This window comes from Myiozetetes cayanensis, unplaced genomic scaffold (assembly GCF_022539395.1).
Source record: "Myiozetetes cayanensis isolate MyiCay16 unplaced genomic scaffold, myiCay2020 scf9, whole genome shotgun sequence".
In the NCBI taxonomy this organism is placed as follows: domain Eukaryota; kingdom Metazoa; phylum Chordata; class Aves; order Passeriformes; family Tyrannidae; genus Myiozetetes; species Myiozetetes cayanensis.
Window position 1 is genome coordinate 9,308,113 of NW_026088185.1, and position 19,755 is coordinate 9,327,867.

Consider the following 19,755-nt stretch of genomic DNA (forward strand, 5'->3'; position numbering starts at 1 on the left):
TTCATTTACACCTCGGTACCAGAGCTTTGTATGTGCTCAATATACTGTTACTTCACGTGAAATTATGTCTTGGAAAACTTTTATTTCTTCTGGCAAACATAAGCTGATAGATCAGTCTCACCTGCCTCACACCTCAGTCTGCTTTTCACTTGCTGACACGACTGTCACCCAAATTAAGACAACAGTCCCAAATTCACCCATGCATTATGGTGATACCTTATATTGAAATCTGTTTGTAAAAAACCTCTTCTTTCCTCGTGTGAAGATAAAATACAACCTCTACCACTCATTCAGTTCACCTCTCAATCATATATTTTTCCAAAACACCAATCTGCCTAACTATTGACAAATCCACAGGCACACTTGAAAAATATTATCAGATGGTGGTATTTTATTATAGAAAACAAATCCAAATCAATGACAATTAAATTTAAGCTCTGAGGAGTAGAAAATCCCAAAAATATATTTTAAAGTGACATTTACTTTCAAAATACCTGTAGGAGTTTAAATACATTCCCTGCACAAAAAGACTTCCAGCCTCTGTTACAATTAGTCATTTATTTTGTCAGTATTAGTTTCAGGCTGTTTAAGACACCACTGGCATTTGCTCTAAGTCAAGACTCACTACATAGGCATTATTTCCTAAGAGCCTAGAAACAGGAAGTGGAAGGGACATAACTTAAAAAAAATTACCACCGAGCAAACCAAATTAAAAGCCTTAAAACAATTATCAGGTAGTTTGTCTTTAAGTACTAACACACTGCTGTCCATTTCTCAGAGCAGGTATGAAGCTGAGTTGTTCGGGGCAACAACAACTGACAAAGATGCACTGCACTTCTACATTAGAGGGACATAAAGAAAAGTTGTTAATTGCAGCTTCGCTGGCAAAAATGGTTATTTTCAGTTTATTCAGTTACTACTTTTAACTATAAAGAGGCTTTCTGTTTTGGGGCTCCTTTGTGTGTTTTTGGTTGTTGTTTTGGAGGGGGGTATTTTGTGGTTTTTTGGTTGTTTTGGGGAGATTTTTTAAGATAAGGAAAAGGTCAGTACAGGTAGATAATATTATTTCAGAGTTTTTATAAAAACAATCTAATAAGTTCATCAAATATTCACATCAGCATAGAAAACTCATCTTCATCAAACATAATTTACTGGTAAGAAGCCAAGGACCACTAGCACAAGGACTGCCAGTCTACCCGTTTTCTATTCAGGAGCTGCAAAGATCCAACACAGCAAAACCACAGGGTATGGATTACAACCCCTGAGAGGCCCAGGTCCACAAGGCAGAAACACCTGCATAACTACTAGCTGTCCCAGAGGGAAAACAGTTTTCCAAATGCCCCAGCAGATTTATCAGTCCCAAACCACACCAACTTTAGCCTCTACGTAAAGTGATGAGAAGGGTCAGAAGTAAGTCCAGTAAGACAGCTAGATTCAGTTTCCTTGCTCAGACCAATTTCTTATAAAGGTGAGTTATAAAAGCATGCATGTATGCAACCACAGTTTGGCAAAGGCTGAGTTTAAACAAACTCATTTTCAGGTTTTGGTTTGTTCAGTCTAGCGTCATTTTTTGACTAGAACTCGAAAAGTGCAAAAATATTTTATTTATATCTTCTTTAAAAAAAATAATTCACTTTATTGGCGCTACAACTCCAATTTCTCAGGAGTTAAATCCACTGCCAGCAATGGATAGAAAAGGAGGCACCAGCATAAAAGAATCAAAGTGCATTTCCAGTACGCCAATGCTACGGGAATTGGCAAGCCATAATCTTATTTTCACCACTGGAACAAATTATGATGAATTCATTTGATAAAAGTCTGTATTACACATTAACATAAGAAGTCTGTCGTGAAGTCCTGGGGATACTGCAATGAATCATCGAAACGGAAGCGTTTGGAGAGCGTGCTGCTGTCCTCTGGAATGTTTTCTTTGTCTTCCTTGTCGCCACAGGTACCATTACAACTGGATTTTACGTTCCGCTCTTCCGAGCATTTTGCTGTGTGGCCTGACACCTGAGAAGAGCAACAGGTTTCCTCAGGGCCACACAAGAGCGTGAACTCCCCTTGCTGCAACCACAAATGAGAAAGACAGTCCGCTGCTGTGGGTCTTTCCCTTTGAAAAAGAAAACGGAAAAGAGTTGCTTTAGTTCATTTCATAAATACTAAAAACTCCATTAAAATAACTCTGACACATGCTAAGGAATCTTGAGTAAAACCTACACTAAAGAAACAGTATCACTATTTTTTCAAGCCCACCACCTCAGCTGCTACAAAACACACAGTTAAGGTTAAGCAGTGGCAACACACATCTAAATTTAGTTGACAGTTTCCCCTGAAGCTGGTAAGCTTTTCATCTGAACAAGGAACATAGTCCCTTGGAATGTTTTCAACACGGTTTATAAATGTACACATGCTTTTGAAGTCCTATGTTTTATACTGACCATTGTAAATAGGGATGCTAATGAATATTCAGCCATTAGGTTTTCAAGGAACCAGTGGTATTAGGCATATAAATTAACATTCACTTTCTCTGAAGGAGTTTGTTACTTACTCTGGATTTTTTATGAGAAGTTTTTGAATGAAGTCTTTGGCAGGCTGTGAAACTGATGCAAATGTCTCTTCTGAATAATCCACATTAACTTGAGATATATTAAGGTAAGTTTCTTGAATATCAGCTCCCACAAATGGAGATTCTTGTGTCAGCAGCATGTATGAAATTACACCAATGTTCCTGAGATAAAAACACAATGTATAATCCCACCAGAACATCTGAACAATACATCCTATATATTTATTGTGCTGCAGATCAAACTTCCTGATGTATCCCACACTTTGAGAATTAAAAGCACCATGTGACATCTCAGTTTTATGTGATTCAAGCAGGAATGCACAAACACACACAAGCAGAGCTATGTATATATCTCAGTGGAGGCATTTTTGAAAAATTCTTACTTTCAATACACCCTTTTCTTCCCACTGAGATTGATAGGAAAGCAAATGCATCCTTTTTATACAGCCCTCTCTTGGACATACAGCAATTCTGGAGGACAGAACAGCAGGAAGGCAGACTTTCTAATCTGCATGTAAATAACCCCCCACCTTTCACTGCAATTCTGGATGAAGTACCAAAGACTGAGGTTTAGTCAACCTTTCTGCACGTTTGACATCCGAGCTATGTTACAATATCCTCTTGCTGAGACGTTTTTCCCTAAGAACATCACACATCATGCAGCCTATTATAAATCTTAGGTAGTTTCCTGATGCATAAAAATGTTTTTGTGATCAGACAGATCAGGTCTTAGTACCCATTACACTGTGGAAACTGCAGCTGCTGCTGTGTTTGTCATTCTGAGCAGAGCACCAACAATTTGGTTTTATGTCTTCCCACCAAAACATGCAAATAATAAGTGGTTACAAAAACGTTCGTGAACAGATTTAGTTACTATTATGAGTTGAAAATTTCAAAGGAGCAATTTTAGATCACAGCAACTTTTAAAACTGAATTTTAATTATTAAGATGCTCGAAGAGCATATGAATATTTTATGTTTCTAAGGAAACACCTCAAAGCTAGTCTTTAAACTGACATAGCTCATAAAATTAGTAAGCCACAAATAAAGCTGTGGATCACTTTAAGGTATTTGTCTTATTTTTTATGACTCATTCTGCAGATATTTCTCTAAAGATAAAAACTAGAAAGTTAAATACTTTTTATCATTTGTATAATAAAATTATTTAATAATACAAAAGCAGGGAGGGAAGAGTGTCCAAAAGAAGCTAGTACCTGAAGCTTGTCATCCCAGAGTAAGTAATACCTAAAGTATGCTATCCAGCCACTGTTATTGTTCCCTTAGAACAAATACCTACACTCCAGGCTCAGAAGCCACTGGCATTCCCTTCTAAGTGTTCAGTAGACCCATATACAGTAATTCCTTGAAGCCCTGAGTTATATCCTCCCATCTCTCCCTCTTTTAGTCAGTCCAGCAGCAGGGTATTCTTGGAAGCCAGATAAAAAACTGCATCAGTGTCCAGATTTCTCCCCTAAGTTGTTAAGTGGCCCCACCTGCCTCAATAAAATTAATTAAGATATGCAACCTACCACATGTCTGTAGCTGTGGTAATAGGATCGTAGTTTAAGATTTCTGGAGCTAAAGAGATGGGAAGAAGAAAAATGCCTTCATAAATAATATTATTCAAATAACCTTGAATCCTATAGTACATTTTTGGCATTTTCTTTGCCAACCATTATTATGAGACTAAACATGCAGTTTCAATAGTTAAGTTTATTATTTTCAAGACGCAAGGGTGCAAAAAAGTTATTTCTGTTTGACTAGACACACAGATGTTTAATTGGTTCACACTAAAACAGCACTACATGGCCTAAAGTCTACTCCTAGCCAAGTCTCAAGATGTTTTCTAATCAGAACTATCCACATAAAACATTCTTCTAAGAGGTTCTGAAGTATATAGCTTTTTAAGGGGAATGCATAAAGCCTTCAGCATGTTAACACCACAAAAGCAGATGACCAAGCCAATTTTGGGATCAGTGGCTGTTAGCCTGTGCTAGATAGCAAGTTATTCACTGTAGTCTGAAGTGCTCTTAAAATTGAGTGTTGGCAAGTCATGAAGGAAACCCGTCCCTCACAGAGGGCCAAGTGTTAACGGCAGTCTTTCCCTTTCCAAGGAATATTTTAATCTCATTAAACCATCATACTAAACAACATTCCTAACTCAAAGAACATTTCTTTGTGCATGCTAATGCTGTATTTCAATCCTAATCAAAAGAATTTAACAGCCGAAATTTTTTGTTACAAGTAGGCATCACAGCAAGTGCTACGGCATGAATTGAGAGAAGCACTTACTGATAAAATTTGAGAATTTTTGGTGCAAATATTCAATGACTATTCTAAAAAAAGAACAGCTCAAAACATGCTGCTTTGTCCTATAATGTTCTTTCCCCAGTAATGAACTGGTAAGTTCATAAGCACATGACGTGAACTGTTTGGTCTTCCCCAAAGCACAAATCAGACATTGTGAAGCAGCTCCTCCATACCCAGATACTCTGTTGTTCCCATGATGTGCCGCAGTTCACTGGAATTCTCAAGCTTCCGGGAAATACCAAAATCTACGATTTTTACATCACCAAGAGGATTGATGCTGCTCAGCAAAATATTCTGAGGCTAGAATAGAAAATATTTCATTCTCAATTAATCAAATGCAATCTGCAAAACAGCCCAACGTACTAAATGACATTTCAGGTTCTATTATGCAATGCTTATTGTTAAATTTTATTTAAAAATATTTAATCTTTAACACACTCCTTTTTCTCTTCATCTTTCTTATGTATTTAACAAATTACTTTGATTAACGTAATAATAAACTGAAGTACTAAAATAAAAAGTCTGCTGCAGCCTTGCCTTTAAATCAAGATGAACAATATTGTTTTCATGCAAGCAGCAAAGTCCTTCAAGTATTTGTCTTATAAGTCTCACAATATCCCTTTCACCAATTCTGTAATCCAGATCTGGGACACACAAGTCAAATATTTCTCCTCCAGCAGCACTGAAACACATTCAAGAACATTTACATGTTAAGTTTAAATTTTGAATCTTAAGTGAGAAAAATGTAATATATAGTATACATATATATATTTATCTCATATATATTTGTACTCTCAGAGAGGTTGGAAATATCGTTATTATTACTTTTTTTTTACATATTTATGCAAAAACACATAATATAAGCACTCAGGAAAGGAAAAAAAAATGTGATGATGCTTTTCCTTTCTTAGTAGTCAGCAAAAGCAGTTGAGACAGCAAAACAGAACTTTGGTTGAAAACCTCATAATGCTCTGGTACCCTCAAGCACGTTTTCCTATAAGCAAGAAGGAATATTTCTGGAGTGAGGAAACTGCATACTTGCCTCCTGCCATTCTGATGGAAGACTCAGAGAGGTACCAGGAAGAAACTCTAGTATGCTACTGCTGATTAATTATACAGTTGCCTAGTCAGTTATTGAGCAGTCCCTTCCAGAACTCTAGTGGACACAGAATATTCAGAAATGCAAGGACTGAACTCTGTCACTTTGTTGTTAGTGTAGAAGTGGTAGATTTCAAAAATAAGATTGACAAGGTTCATCTTTTTACACAGCATCTCAAGTTCATCTTCCTCAGAAAAAGGCTTCCAGAAAACCCTATTAGTACCACGTAAAGCAGCATGGAAATAACCCTGTTGCACGTGGTTTATTAGTAACACATCTACCCTTGGCTGCAGTGTCAGCTGCTTCCTTTCAGGCTGGGTTTGAAATCATTACTCAGCCTGCTCTAACTGCCTGAACTTTCTCTGCCTTAAAGAATAAAGGACTACCTCAAAACTACAGATTAGTAAGCTTAACCTTCATTGCTAACAAAACGAATCTATAAAACAGCTGGATGATGGACAACACGAATAAACACAGCCATAAACCTGCTACGTGAGGTGGCCATAATGTTTCCCCTAGTTGACTTTATGATAAAATGTAGATCAGGGAAGACACGTGGATTTAATTTACTCCAACTTCAACAAGGTTTTAACACTCTCTCCCACAGTATTCTTGTATCCAAGTTGCATTATGGTCTGGATGGGTGGACACCCAGATGAGCAAAGAGCTGAAAGCTCTGCAGGAAAGATTTGTGAGTCCTCAGAGTCAGCAAGAGTTGAAGTGCAGGAAAGGTCAGCAGCACCTTGGGCTGTAGTGGCAGGAACACAGCCTGAGGCAAGTGACACTGCCCAGCACACCAGAGCACTGCTGGAATGCAGCATCCTAGTTTGGGCTTCCCAGTTCAAGGAAGACAAAAACAAGGAAGTTCAGCACCAGAGAAAGTGAGTAAAAGAGCATCAGATGACCTGTGGTGCACACAGATAAATAACCTAATGGAATCTCACACAATGACAAACTTTGGACTAGAAGGGATAGCTCAGAAAATTTTGACTGACAACTGTTAAGAAATAATAGGACCAACGTGCAGAGCAGTCAAAACAAAAAACACTATACCAGGCTATCATCAGGAGGGCTACTGAGAACAGGCAACAAAACAATGCTCAGTATAAAACCTTAGCATGTAGAAAGGCAAGTAAGACAAAAACAACCCAAAACCAACCAACCAAACAAAAAACCCAAACAAAACCAAAGAGATACTGACTCTTCAGTTTGGATAGAAGACTGTGGGGAAGTGTACAAATGATGCTTCCAAAACACTAAAGCTGGTTTAGAGCCAAACAAAAACTGTTATTCACCACATCCTACAACATAAGAACTAGGAGGCACCTGATGAAGCTAGCTGATTAGTTTGAGAAAGATAAAAGAAAATATTTCTTCACACAGAAGATAATGAACACCTGGAATTTATTACCACCAAAGTAGACAGTATCACCAGGTTCAAAAAAGGACAAAACACATTCACACACTTGGACAGGTTCATAAACTAAAAGGAATACGCAGAAAGGTATTCTCAGTACAATATCTCTGTTTGCTGCAACAAGAGCAAGGAACACGTGCAGGGGGGGAAAATACAGCTGAAGATGAAACGCTTATAAACTATTTTTTAAACTCCTTTCTTGCAACTCTTTTAAAGTACTGCTTCAGAGTTCTGCTAACGAGTAATGAACACGAAAAGTTGTTTATTCTGCTACAGGGGAATATAACTGAAGTGTGCAATCCCCACTAAAGTAGGAACACTTCACTGCAAGACTTCTGAACACTACAGTGAAGTTAGACCACGAACACCAATGCAGCATAAGGAAGCTGTTTCATTACAGAGCTTTAATAAACAAGAGAGAGTTAGCTGAGCTGAAACAGAAGCAGGAAAATCAGTATGGCTTTTATGTGAACTTGCACTTTCAGAAGTTCAAAACTTGCCATCTGGACTCTGTCTAGACTTCTACATTATTTATTATTTTAACGCTCACAAAACAACAAATAATATGTTGAGGATCAGCTAGTTCCAGGAAAAAAAGCTTTTAAAGATAGAATCTAGCTACATTCTTTGGAAAATTTGAAGGGATTTATCATGGTGCATGCAGACCACCATTAACAGCACTTCAAATACTCTGTAAGTGAAACTTAAAGCCTAGAGAGATCTAATTTCAAAATCTGCCTTTTTGTTTCCTACATTCCCAACAAAAATGTACAGCAAATATGAGAGATAATTCAAATTCAATTCCCAAATTAGACTTGTTTTTTTTCAGAGCTAATGAGAAGCTTCAGGGACATCTGAAAAAAATATGGGAATTTTTTACAAAACGGCTCCAAAAGCCAAACAGTTTTAAAACAACAAAACTACTAAATTTAGAAGCTCATAACCCACAAAGCAACTCCCAAGTCTACAGTCACCAAAAAGCATCAAGTGCTAACTGAAGTTCACAGAGCACAGACGTGCTCAGCTTCTTTGAAGTCTGGGTACTTCGTATCAGTACTTGGCTACTCTATTTCTTTTTTAATCATTTAAGATGCATCAAAGCACTCTGAACTTTTGATGGGATTCAGGAACATTATCTCCAATCAGCTTGCCCGAAACACTCTCAAACCAAAAAATATAAAGATGCTTAGAAAGCATATCCTAATGAAATATTAGCATAATATACACAAAAATTAGTATTTTGAAAACTACACTCCAAATGTGGAACATGTGATGAAGGCATACTTACTATTCCAACACCAAGATTATTTCATTTGCTGTTTCATAGACTTCATGGAGATTAACTATGCGAGGATTAGATTTCATTAATTCAAGTACAGCAATTTCATGGTGAATTTCTGCTTTGCAGTCTTGACCTCTTCTTCTCTTCTTTAAAAATTTAGCTGCATACTCTTGGCCCGTGGATTTAGCCACACATTTTCTGACCACAGCAGATCTTCCTCTACAAAATAAAAGGGAAAACATTAAGACCCAAGAGATAAAAAGTACATAAATTGCTACTAGAAATAAGAGAGCATGGCAAATAATTAGAAACAAACAAAAAAACCAGATTGGGGAATGCCATGCTTGGCCTGTTCTTACATATTCCCTGAACATTCACTTTTAGCCACTGTAGAAGAAAGGACACTAAGCCAGATGAAGCTTTGCTAAAATTCCCTTTATACAGACTAGGTAAACACTAAATCAGAGCATGGGGTTACAGGGATATTCTCACTGTAGGATCACAGAATAACTCAGCTGGAAGGGACTTCTGGAGGTCTCTCAACCCCCCTGCTTAAAGCAGGACCAGCCATGACATCTTACCAGGTTGCTCAGGGCTTTGTTCAGGTTGGCAATATTACATTAAAAAACCCTCAACCACATTGTAACACCTACAAGACAAGTAATGAACAAAGCAAACCCCCTGTGAAATGCAATGAATGAACACAGAAGATATTTATATGTACAGGGGGGCAGGGAGGTTTTCAGTGCAGAAAATTTTAGAGCCGTAAAGAGAATTTCCCTCCACAAATCATACAGTACTGCTACAAAAATCCCAGGTATCTGCAAAATGTTTAAAAACATCTTAACAGAAAAACACCCAATACTTAGCATTCTCTTCCTCAATTACAGTTAGACAAAGTGTGTTGCTTTATTTCCCAGCCAACTGTTTAGGTATGGAAACAAAAATGTATTCTGGCAAAGAAATGTTTTGAAAAGAAAACCACATACTGCCATTAAAACACCAAGCTGATCTTTTTAAAAATTAGGGGGAAAAAGTGCATGTTTTTAAGCCAAGTTATAAACTCCTGAAAAAACCAAAACTTTATAACCACTACTACTGCATTCCCAGAGAAACCTAGCTGCAGTCTTGGAAAGTGTTTTCAAATGATACAAGAGATAATATTTGTAAAAAACCAACTTGAAAGGCTAAAATAAATTGTCTAAAGTTCTAAAAACAGTATAAAACTATGCACAAAGTACAAGATTTCAACTTATGTAAAAAAAAAAAAAAAAGCCTTTCCACCCATATTTTTGTTACCACAGCATACTAAGAACAAACTTAATCGAACAGCTCAGTATGAGTTATTCGAGCTGCAGGGGTTTTTTAACTAAATTAGCTGCTTTAGTAGAAAATACTACATTGCCCTGCTTTGCCTTTTTCCTGATGTAAAAGCCCCAAGGTTCAAAAGGAACATTTCCCAAAAAAGAAAAAAAATGGGCATGTCCAAGGCTTTTTTGAAAAAAAATCCAGATTTCACTATTTAATCAAAAAAGGTATGAGCATCTCATGAAAAAGGTTTCCTTTCCAAAAACCCAGATATTAAGTAGTCTGCACAAACCTGTATTATTAAACATGTAAAGCTGACCTCCAATCATACTACTATAACTTACTTAGAAATAAATTCAACATACAGCTTCTCTGTCATCATTTATTCCTACATAAATTGGTTGTAGGATTTCTCTGTCCTTTTTTTTAAGCACTAGATTTAGAAAAGTAAGGGTAAAAAACTCAAAGGAAAAACTAATTTAAGTGGTGAAAGTTATTTACAGTCTGGCACATGCACACTCTTCATTTTAGCAATATTTGTAAGCCTGAAATTGCCAGGTTCTTTCCCAATTGTTAAACCAGCTAATTATTGCAGAACATTTTAAGTTACTGAGATGAATTTCATAATACACCAAAGTTGAAAATACTCCCTGGCCCAGCTTACATTCTTGTTTTAACATCACATCACCCTGTCAACCACAGAAATTTCTCTAAAATTACCAAAGGGGAACTGGTTGAGTTTCATGAGAACAGTAAGATCTTCCCTGATAGTTTTGGCCCATATATCTCCTGACTGCTGCGGGTTTAACAGCTTTGAAGGGTCAGTGGCATCTCCAGATTGATGATGCAAGAATTTCCACTTGTTTATACTCTATTTGCAGTGCGCCAATTAAGACAAAATTAAGACAAAATAAGCCTTTTAGAGCAGTGGAAATTGCCCCAGAAATGCAAAGAAGTCAGGTCGGAAGTGCTGCACCGAAGCAAGCAGAGTAGTTCCCACTCCCTGCTGCCTGCAAAGCAGCTGCGTAACCACCGCTCTTTACAGCCCAGTTTTACAAGAAAAACTGATTTCAAGATGCTTTCATATCTCAAGTTATGAACCACAGATATTTAACAGCTTCAGAAGAAGCCAAGCCATGCACACACCAGGGACAAAACTACTTAATCTACTGAAGAAAACCCAACCTGCCAGCTTCGTGAGTCAGTGTCTTAAATACCAAAGGACCTGGCAGATAAGGGTGTGGGAGGAAGAAATGGGACTTGGGAAGCTTAAGCAGAGAACAAAAGAACTATTTACTACATAATCTGAAGAGGAAGAAGAAAATTGCAAGTGGAAAAAAAAAAAAAAGCATATTGAATCTTCTAGACAGGCTCCAAAGAAAGATGGATTTTTACATCACTTAAGAAGCATTTATACACTGAAAACATTAAAAAACATACACACAGGCTGGGAAACATCAAAAGATGGTTTAGCATGCAACAAAGTGTTAAAGAATCCAGTGCTCTGGAATCCACAGAAAATCTATAGTTTTGTTTGGTTTAGACGTCATCTCACAAGTATGTACAACAAAACCCAGCCTTCTAACAATACTGGAGTTCTAGAGGACGGTGCATATCAACTGCTTCTGCAGAGCCCAGAATTCAAAAGCAGAGCTGACAATAGCTAAGAGAAGAGGAGAGTTACGGGCTGCAATGTGCACTTCTGTGGAAGTCTACCAGATAAAGCACACACTAGAAAAACAGAAAAAAACCCAAGAGGACAATGAAGGTTAAAGAGCTTACAAAACCACATCCAGAAGAACATCTCTGCTGACAGAACAAGCTGCAGTGCAAAAGGGTTGCTGTGTAGCCCAGCAAAGCACAACTGTGGGACTGACCTGTGCCAGCTCTGTTCCAAGGAGCTTGGACACACGACCATGGCATTGTGTTTGCATGGCTTTACACCCAATTCACCCAATATCTTCAGGATGTGAACTAACACAGTGATTTCAAAAAACACATTCACTCCTACGTCTGAAACAGTATCACAAATACCAAGAGTCTGAGGTTTTTTGTTATTTCCTATTTTACTGTTGCAAACGTGAGCAAGGGAAGAAGGCTGCAAAGCTATTCTTGAAACTGCAGGTTTTTCGAAATTGCTTGAGGGTGGGGAGAGAAAAGGTTTTATGGGCTTCAGAAAATTCATCCAAACAACTGGATCAGCCAACTCAAAATCCCCATTCTTTGTCTACATCAGTCTATATCATCTCCTCTTCAGTCCATGTACCTGGAATCTGATGTGTGACTAGACAGGGGAAATGCAAGAAAAGGAAGATAATCTCAAATCTACATGCCTGTGAAAACATCTCTCTGATGTGGAAGAGGCTGGCAACTTGTGTCTCACTGTACCTTTTTTCCTGGTTCCTAGAGAACCCATTGGATGCTGCAAAGAAGGGGACTGGGAAGGACACTTCATTCTCCATTTACTACTATAAAAGTTTGCCAGAAAAATTCTATCACTGTGCAAAGAATTCTCCCGCAGCAGAAATTCCTCCTGTTAAAAGAAAAGGCATAGGAACAATCTTACCTTCCTAGCTGTTTCGATTCAAGGGTATAAAAATTGTGGAAATTCTCTGTCTTGATTGTTGTGTGCAGAGGTGTGTCCAACAAGCCAGAAAGGCTTTTATTTTCCAGCTTTCTTCTTGACATTGTCAAGGACAGGTGTCTCCCTTCTACCAGTCACCTGCTAAAGCAAAACAATTAAGAGTTTTGGAAATTCCATAATTACAGCACAGGAAAGTATACAAATATTAGAGTTTAGGTCTATAAAACTAGAAGAGCTGTAACTTCATTGTTACCTGAAAACAACACACTTATTCACTGTAAAAATAAAACCTGAAAGGAATAGTAATCAAGACATGTTAATTTAATAATCAAACATTTGAGATAAGTTGGGTTTTTTTTTCCCCTGGAGCATATCTGTAACACACTAGGGATAGGCTTCAATTCTAATAAAAATGCTAATAACTACTTAACTATTAATGATATGTAACTTCTTTTTAATCTTCCTTGAAAATAAGCTTTAACTCTTCTTTGGATTCCAGGTAAATTTCAGTAGCTCCTTTAAGTTTGCACTTCTAACTGGTATTCCTGTGGAAATTGACCAAAACTCCTTCCTGTTTGTTGACTGCAACATAGAAGGAATAGGTAACAACAGGACAAAGGTGGTTTTTTTTGAAGTGGGAAGATTCACATTTCTTATTAGACTCATTCATAGCTCATCTAAGTTTCATTTTTAAGGCCAGGTTAATTGTCAGAAAGCAGCATGAATGGACAATGTTCTCTTTGCAAGTTCAGATCATTTAGAATCAAATGATGCAGTAATCCTGATTAAATTATCTTAATAAACCAGTAGAACAGCACATTATGAAGATACATCCACCCACATTAAGTCTACTACTGTTTAAAAAAAAAAAAAAAACAACCCATAAAAATACTAGATTTTGTCATTCACGTTTATAAGCCTGAAGCACCTTTTCAGGTAAAATGCAAAACAAGGTAGAAAGAGGATAAAAAAAGCCATCAGGTACAACTTCTGTTAAGTTAAAGAGTGGGTTTGCCTTTGTTAGCAATGAAAAAAAAAAAACAACCACAAGGCAAATTACAGTTTAGGGACAGTTAGCAAACTCACAAAAATACACTTTCATTTTTCAAATGACAGAACTGCACTATCAGAAACTTCTGGGGGAGCACTTGAACTAGTTATGATTCAAATATAATCCACTGCCCATCCAGCATTGTTCACATTCCCATTCTTGGAACACGGATGTTCATATTGGCACAATTTTGGGCTCAAAGCATTATATAGGCTTTAGCAGGAAAAAGACCCAAACTACATAGTTTAAAAATATCTTCGAAGTGTCCTTTCATAAGCATCAAATAGCTTCTTTAAAAATTATCAAGAGGCAACAATACAATCTAATACACAAGTCTTTTGAATCACTTTGTAACAAATATGTGTTCCTTTTCCCCCAGTTATACGACAGTTGATCACTGAAGTGGCTGATTCTGATGTCTGAAACCTTACATGACTCTCCCTAGGGCCGTGCTCACCAGATACACTTGAACAGTTAAAAGTTATCTCCTTACTGCAGTACTTCAGCACAAAAATATTTGTATTAGATAACTCACCTAATTGATTAAGAGCTTACCATTATGAGTTTATTACCATTATCAGGTATATTATGTAAACCTTAACTTTTTATATCCTCCTTCTTACAGAGCAACTATTAAGGAGAACTTTTCCCTTATGTTGCACTGACTTTGTCCGGTAAGACACCACATCTCTCCTTTTTTTGGCTCGGTATCACCAAGAGCAGCAAAAAAACATATATTCATAGCAGGCAGAAACCCACATGAGATCCAGTTATCTACGGGATAAAAGAAGGCACTAACTCTGAAACATTAACTATTTCCAAAATTAAAGGTGATACCTATGTTGTTACACATTGCACCGGTATGTACCAGACATCAGAAACGTGGCTCTTACAGAAACCTGCAAGATTCTTATTAAAAAGATTCTCATTAAAAAGAAAACTTCCCACTAAACTACAGAAGAAAAAAAAAAAAAATCACCTCATTTAACCACTGCCGAAGAAGTCAAGCCCCCGCTCCGGGCCGGGGCAGAGGCGTTCGGCAGCGAAGCACCAGGGACGGCCGCGGGGGCGGGACCGGGGCCGGTGCCCGCGGTACAGCCCCGACCGCTCTCACGGGCAGCCCCGCGGGGAGGGCAGGGGCGCACCGGCGGGACCCGGCACCGGGCTGGGGAGGCAGCCCCGCTCGGACACACACACACACACACACACACACACACACTCACATTCACTCACCGCTCTTCGCTCGCCGGTCCCGCTCCCGCCGCCCTTCTCTTCCCTTCCCGCTCCCTCGGTCACTCCCGGCGTTTGAAACGCGCAGCTCGCGGGGCGCGGCCCTCCCGGCCGCGCGCGCGCCCGGCCCCGCCCCGCCCACCCCGCCGAGCGGCCAATCCGCGCCCGGCCGCGCGCGCCCGGCGGCCCCGCGATTGGCGGGAGCGGCCCCCGGGGACGGGGAGCGCCCCCTGCCGGCTGCCCCCTCCCCCCGCCGCAGCCGGCGCGGCAGGTGTGGCGTCCCCTCAGAGCCGCGGGCCCCTCAGAGCCCCGGGCACCGCAGAGCCGCGGGCCCCTCAGAGCCCCGGGCACCTCAGAGCCGCGGGCCCCTCAGAGCCGCGGGCCCCTCAGAGCCGCGGGCCCCGCAGAGCCCCGGGCACCGCGGTGGGACGGCCCCCTTGGTGCGCCCGCGGGTCGCCGTCCCATCCCGGAGCCGCGGGACGCGGGGCCGCGTCTGCAGCGTTTCCGCTCCGTCGGGGTGCGGGGCTGTACCGGAGCCCTCCCGGCCGCGGCGGCTCCGCCGTGTGCGCTCCCCGGCCTGGTCGATCGCGGTTCGGCTCATGGCGCAGCCGGCGAGGTCTCGGGCGGCCGCAGCGCTGGCTGAGCCCGGCTGAAAACACCCCGGGAAACCGCTGCGCACCGACATCTGCAGGGAGCAGAGCGCTTTTCAGCGCTTTTACACAAGTACACGTCTCGCACGGAGACCTGCTTGGCAGTTTCGTGCATAGATAGAAGTGGTAAACTGCGTCTTCAGAGCATCGTGCTTCAAGGAGCCCAGAAGAAAAAAAAGTTAAAAGACTTTAACTTGTAGTTTCAAAGACCCTTTCTGAGGATTCAAAATAGCCCAGAGCGTCGTTTAGAAATAAGTTAGAAAGAGTTCTAAAATAGCTGCAATTTGTTTGTCAAATTGATTTTCTCTGAAGCAATCCAACCAGCTGCTCTAGAAATTTGCAAACATCCGTTTTATAATAGATTTGTCATGAAGGCAGTAATAGTAATGTAGCATAAGAGTTTAAGAGTTCTGTATTTCATTTCAGCAGTGCACCATTAGAGGTACTGGGTTAATTTTGTTTATGCCATGGCACTGCCAGTGAAATGCGTAATTGCTATGTTAATGGTGAGTAAAGTACGTAAGTCACATTGTCACAGCTTGCATGAAGATGAAAGTAGTATAAATGAAGATAAAATATGCAGTTTGAGAAAGCAGAAACTATTCTTGAAGAGTTCAGAATATGTTATGCCATGTAGCTGAAACAAGTATACCTACTAAGAGCTGCCTTTCAAGTGTAACTTCTGCTCGCTTGAACTTCCATCTAGATTTTTAGCACTTTGAGCTGTGGGTATTTTTGATAAAATCAGTGTAAAATCTTTACTGTCTCCCACAGAGTTCCACAACATGACTCGAACCCTGCAGACTTTGAGATCGCACCTTTTCTTCATTATAACACGATCTTAAATCCATCTGTCAAAATACAACACATGGACAAGATTGGTTTTGTTGAGGAGTGCTCTTTGTGCAGTATGAAAAGCAGCATTCTGAACATACCGAATGATCCACAAAACTAAATGATGACCACAATTAAGATGTTTTAGGTTATTATAGCAGGTGGTGCCAAGAATTAAATGACAGTGCTTATGTTTGTCTCCTTAGCTGCTTGTGTGCCTTTTACCGATCCTTTTCAAGATTTGCTCTACTCTCCCTTGAAGTTTTGAGAACCAAGTAGATGCCAAAAATGCTTCATGACATGCATGTTATTGTAGTCTTGGTTATCTGTTTATATAATGCCATAGAAACATGAATGGCACTTAGAGAAGGGTATAATTGACAGGACTCCACCCTGAGGACTTTGGAATTTTACTTAGATACACCACAACTGAGAATGACAAACAAGGGGTGGAGAAGGGGGAATGGTAGGCTGAAGGTCACAATAGTACAGGATCATGAACTGTTATTATTCCTAATGTATGCACCTGGTCTTTGGGATAATTAAAAATTAGCAATTAAAGGTGTTAGCTTCATAATTCCCATTCTTAGTTACGTCTTCTCTTGCTTACCTTGATCACCTACCCCATTACAAACCTGGCTTTTTAGAGTCTTTAGAGGCTTTCATGAAAATAACAATTTCTCCTTGATCAGTTATCCATCTGGCAAAGCTGTGATGTACAGCTCACGTCAGTCAGAGCCACGGGTGTTTTAGGGAGCTGGCTTTATGGAAAAAGCTCTGCTCCCTCAAGGAGTGCTGATTTCAACTCAGATCTGCCACAAGGTTGACAGAGTGAATAGGTGGCAACCCACCCTTCCCAGCAGGTAACTCTGCCACGGGGGTGGGGGACAAGCAGACAACTTTAAGAGCCACATAGCTGGAAGCTGGCAATGTCTGATCCGCCTCCTCCAGCTCGTTTGTGGTAACTTCTTTTGACAAGACAACACCCTGAACTGTGGCACCAAAAAAGGCCTCAAAAAACATGAGGCAAAAGAGTAACTCCAGCAAGCTTTTAAGCTTCTTTGCAGCACAGCCCTTCCACAGCACAGTGAGTGCTTAAGTAACACAACATCACGTGCAAAACAACGGCTTACCTGAGCATCTCCAGCATCCTGTAGTCAAAACTCATGGGGAAAAGATACACATCATCTTCTACATGTTGTCTCTACTACTGCAGCCTTCAAGAAGCGTGGGCAAATCTGCCTGAAAAGTGGGTGATCGCTGTTGTGCAAAGTAGCCAGAGCTGTTTGCTTGAGGAAAGAACATGGAATTGGCAGGCCAAAACAGTGCACAGAGTGTGGCAGGCCAGCTGAAAAATGGGCTGATTCAGTGCATCTCAGATCATGACATAAAGCAGCTTGTCTTGGGGGGGTACTCCTGTGCTTATCAAATGTTTCTCTCACTCTGTGGGGATAAAATAACCAACACCACCCTACAGATATTACCCATGCCTCAGATATCTACCAGAGCACTGTTAGGTGAAGCAACCTCTCTGATACCAAATTCCAAGCTAAAACAGGAAGTAAAGCACAGAACGATGTTTTGCCACAGCCCCCTCAGAATCAGCACAACACATCCTGCCATATTTGCAATAGCCAGTTCTGGACGTGACCTAATCAATGAATACCCTTATCCAAAAAGAATTATCATATTCTTTTTTAATAAAGGTAATTTAAAAAAAAATCTGACTTTTTTTTTTTTTTTTTTTTTTTACCTGTACCACAATCTCTGCACCACCTTCTCACGAAAGGCAATCCTCAATCCAGTGGGCAAAGTCTCTGGATTTCAGCATGAGCTCCATACCAGCTCCAGTGTTTATACTGAGAGGAAAGTGAGCAGTTGTGCAATACCTGGTGTCATTTACCGGTGACCTGGATGAAAATATGAGTCTAACATCAAGAATGACAACAGAGAATAGATTCTGAAAGGGCTCCACTCACAAAGCCTGACCTCTTCCCACAGCAGCTCTTCTTCAGTGATTTAGGTTAGTGTGCTTCACAGCTTTGGTACCAGCAAAAGAATGCAAATTTACCTTCTAGAAAAAGATTAAATTAATAGAAATATCACTTAACTGTCAGATTCTACAAAGACTTTACATAACACAAAAGAGAAGTGACAACTTGCCATTTCACCATTCTCCTGTGTCTTGGTGGGGAGTACCCTTGCCTAAGTGCTGATGCAAGACCACTATCTCCTACCAGAACTAGTATTATCTGTTAGAAAAGTAGAAGGAAATCTTGGCTGGGTGGGTGGGGGGGAGCACTGACTTTTATTCAAGACAGAAAAATGCGTTTTTCCCTGAAGATATTTCCCTGTGAAAATAAGTGCTTTCCTGTGTTACAGCCACTGATGCTCCAGTCAAAAGCAGAGCCTCTTACACAAAGCCCGGGCCTCTCCAACGTGTTACCTGTGACATCTAATGCTTTGTTCATTTGTCATAGGTGGTTTTTTTTTCATATGTTGTTCTTATTCGAATAATGTTGCATATAACTGCAGAATCCTTACTTTCTCCCCTTCCAAAATGATGATTTGTAATATGCCAGACTCCACAGGCCAACAGATAGGACTTAGAGAAGGTGATGTCACAAAGAATATCTTGGGGTTCCTCTAAAAGTTTTGAAATGCTGCAAATGGCATAGAATGACATAAAGATAAAGATAACATCATTTAAAAAATGATGTTACGGTATATTCAGAGGCACAATAAAAGAAGTTATTTCCAAAGTGGATTTTGTAAGAAGATTTATTTTAATTAAGTGATTTCATGATGAAACATGGTCTTAAACAAAATAGAGATCAGTATGAAAATAAAATTATACACAGAAAAATCTTTTCCCCAAATGTTTTTGAGTAACAGGAAATACAACACAACAGTCCTGTATTCAAATTATGTAAATCTGTGAGCAGTCAAACATTATAGTACATTCCTTGAAGCCAGGCACAATGAAACACATTGTGTGCCCCTGTAACACACTCAACACATTTTCTAACTGTTCTCTCTGCCTCAAAGAAAAAAAAAAAAGTGAAATGTGATGCAATGTAAATGGAGAAAAGGACATAGACCATCTTAATGCTTGAAGCACATATTCCCCATTTAGTGTTTCGTGAAAGACATATACCAAATTCAGATGAAACTTAAATTGGCTTGTAGAAAGATAGAAAAACTTGGTATTGTATTTGATATACAGTCTTGTGAACACTTAACTGAAAAGTATGGAAAGGATTAAAAAATACACCGTGTTCTACTTAAAGCTTAGAAATAAATACGCACTCTGTATTCTCAGTGCCTGAAATTCTTTAAAAACAAAGAACTTGTTATAAAATTATATCAAGTAATTGTCAAAAATGAGGGAGATGCACCTATATACCTGTTAGATTCTGGAT

At 39.6% G+C, this 19,755-nt stretch overlaps 1 protein-coding gene across 6 annotated transcripts; it reads right to left on the minus strand.

Moving 5' to 3' along the window:
• Positions 1 to 373: 373 nt before the first annotated feature.
• On the minus strand, positions 374 to 17,575 carry STK17B (serine/threonine kinase 17b). 6 transcript variants are annotated; one of them, XM_050339794.1, is made up of 8 exons: positions 17,467 to 17,575; positions 12,551 to 12,709; positions 8,683 to 8,895; positions 5,416 to 5,560; positions 5,052 to 5,178; positions 4,098 to 4,146; positions 2,552 to 2,731; positions 374 to 2,113 (listed from the first exon to the last, which is right to left on the minus strand). In XM_050339794.1, the coding sequence occupies exons 2-8, from the start codon at positions 12,670 to 12,672 to the stop codon at positions 1,831 to 1,833; spliced, it is 1,119 nt and encodes a 372-aa protein (XP_050195751.1). In that variant the 5' UTR covers positions 12,673 to 12,709; positions 17,467 to 17,575; the 3' UTR covers positions 374 to 1,830. The 6 variants fall into 6 exon arrangements, with proteins under 6 accessions (XP_050195751.1, XP_050195753.1, XP_050195752.1 ...); XM_050339796.1 differs by lacking the exon at positions 17,467 to 17,575 and adding an exon at positions 14,853 to 14,901 and having other exon boundaries at positions 12,551 to 12,706; XM_050339795.1 differs by lacking the exon at positions 17,467 to 17,575 and adding an exon at positions 14,853 to 14,901.
• Positions 17,576 to 19,755: the final 2,180 nt, after the last annotated feature.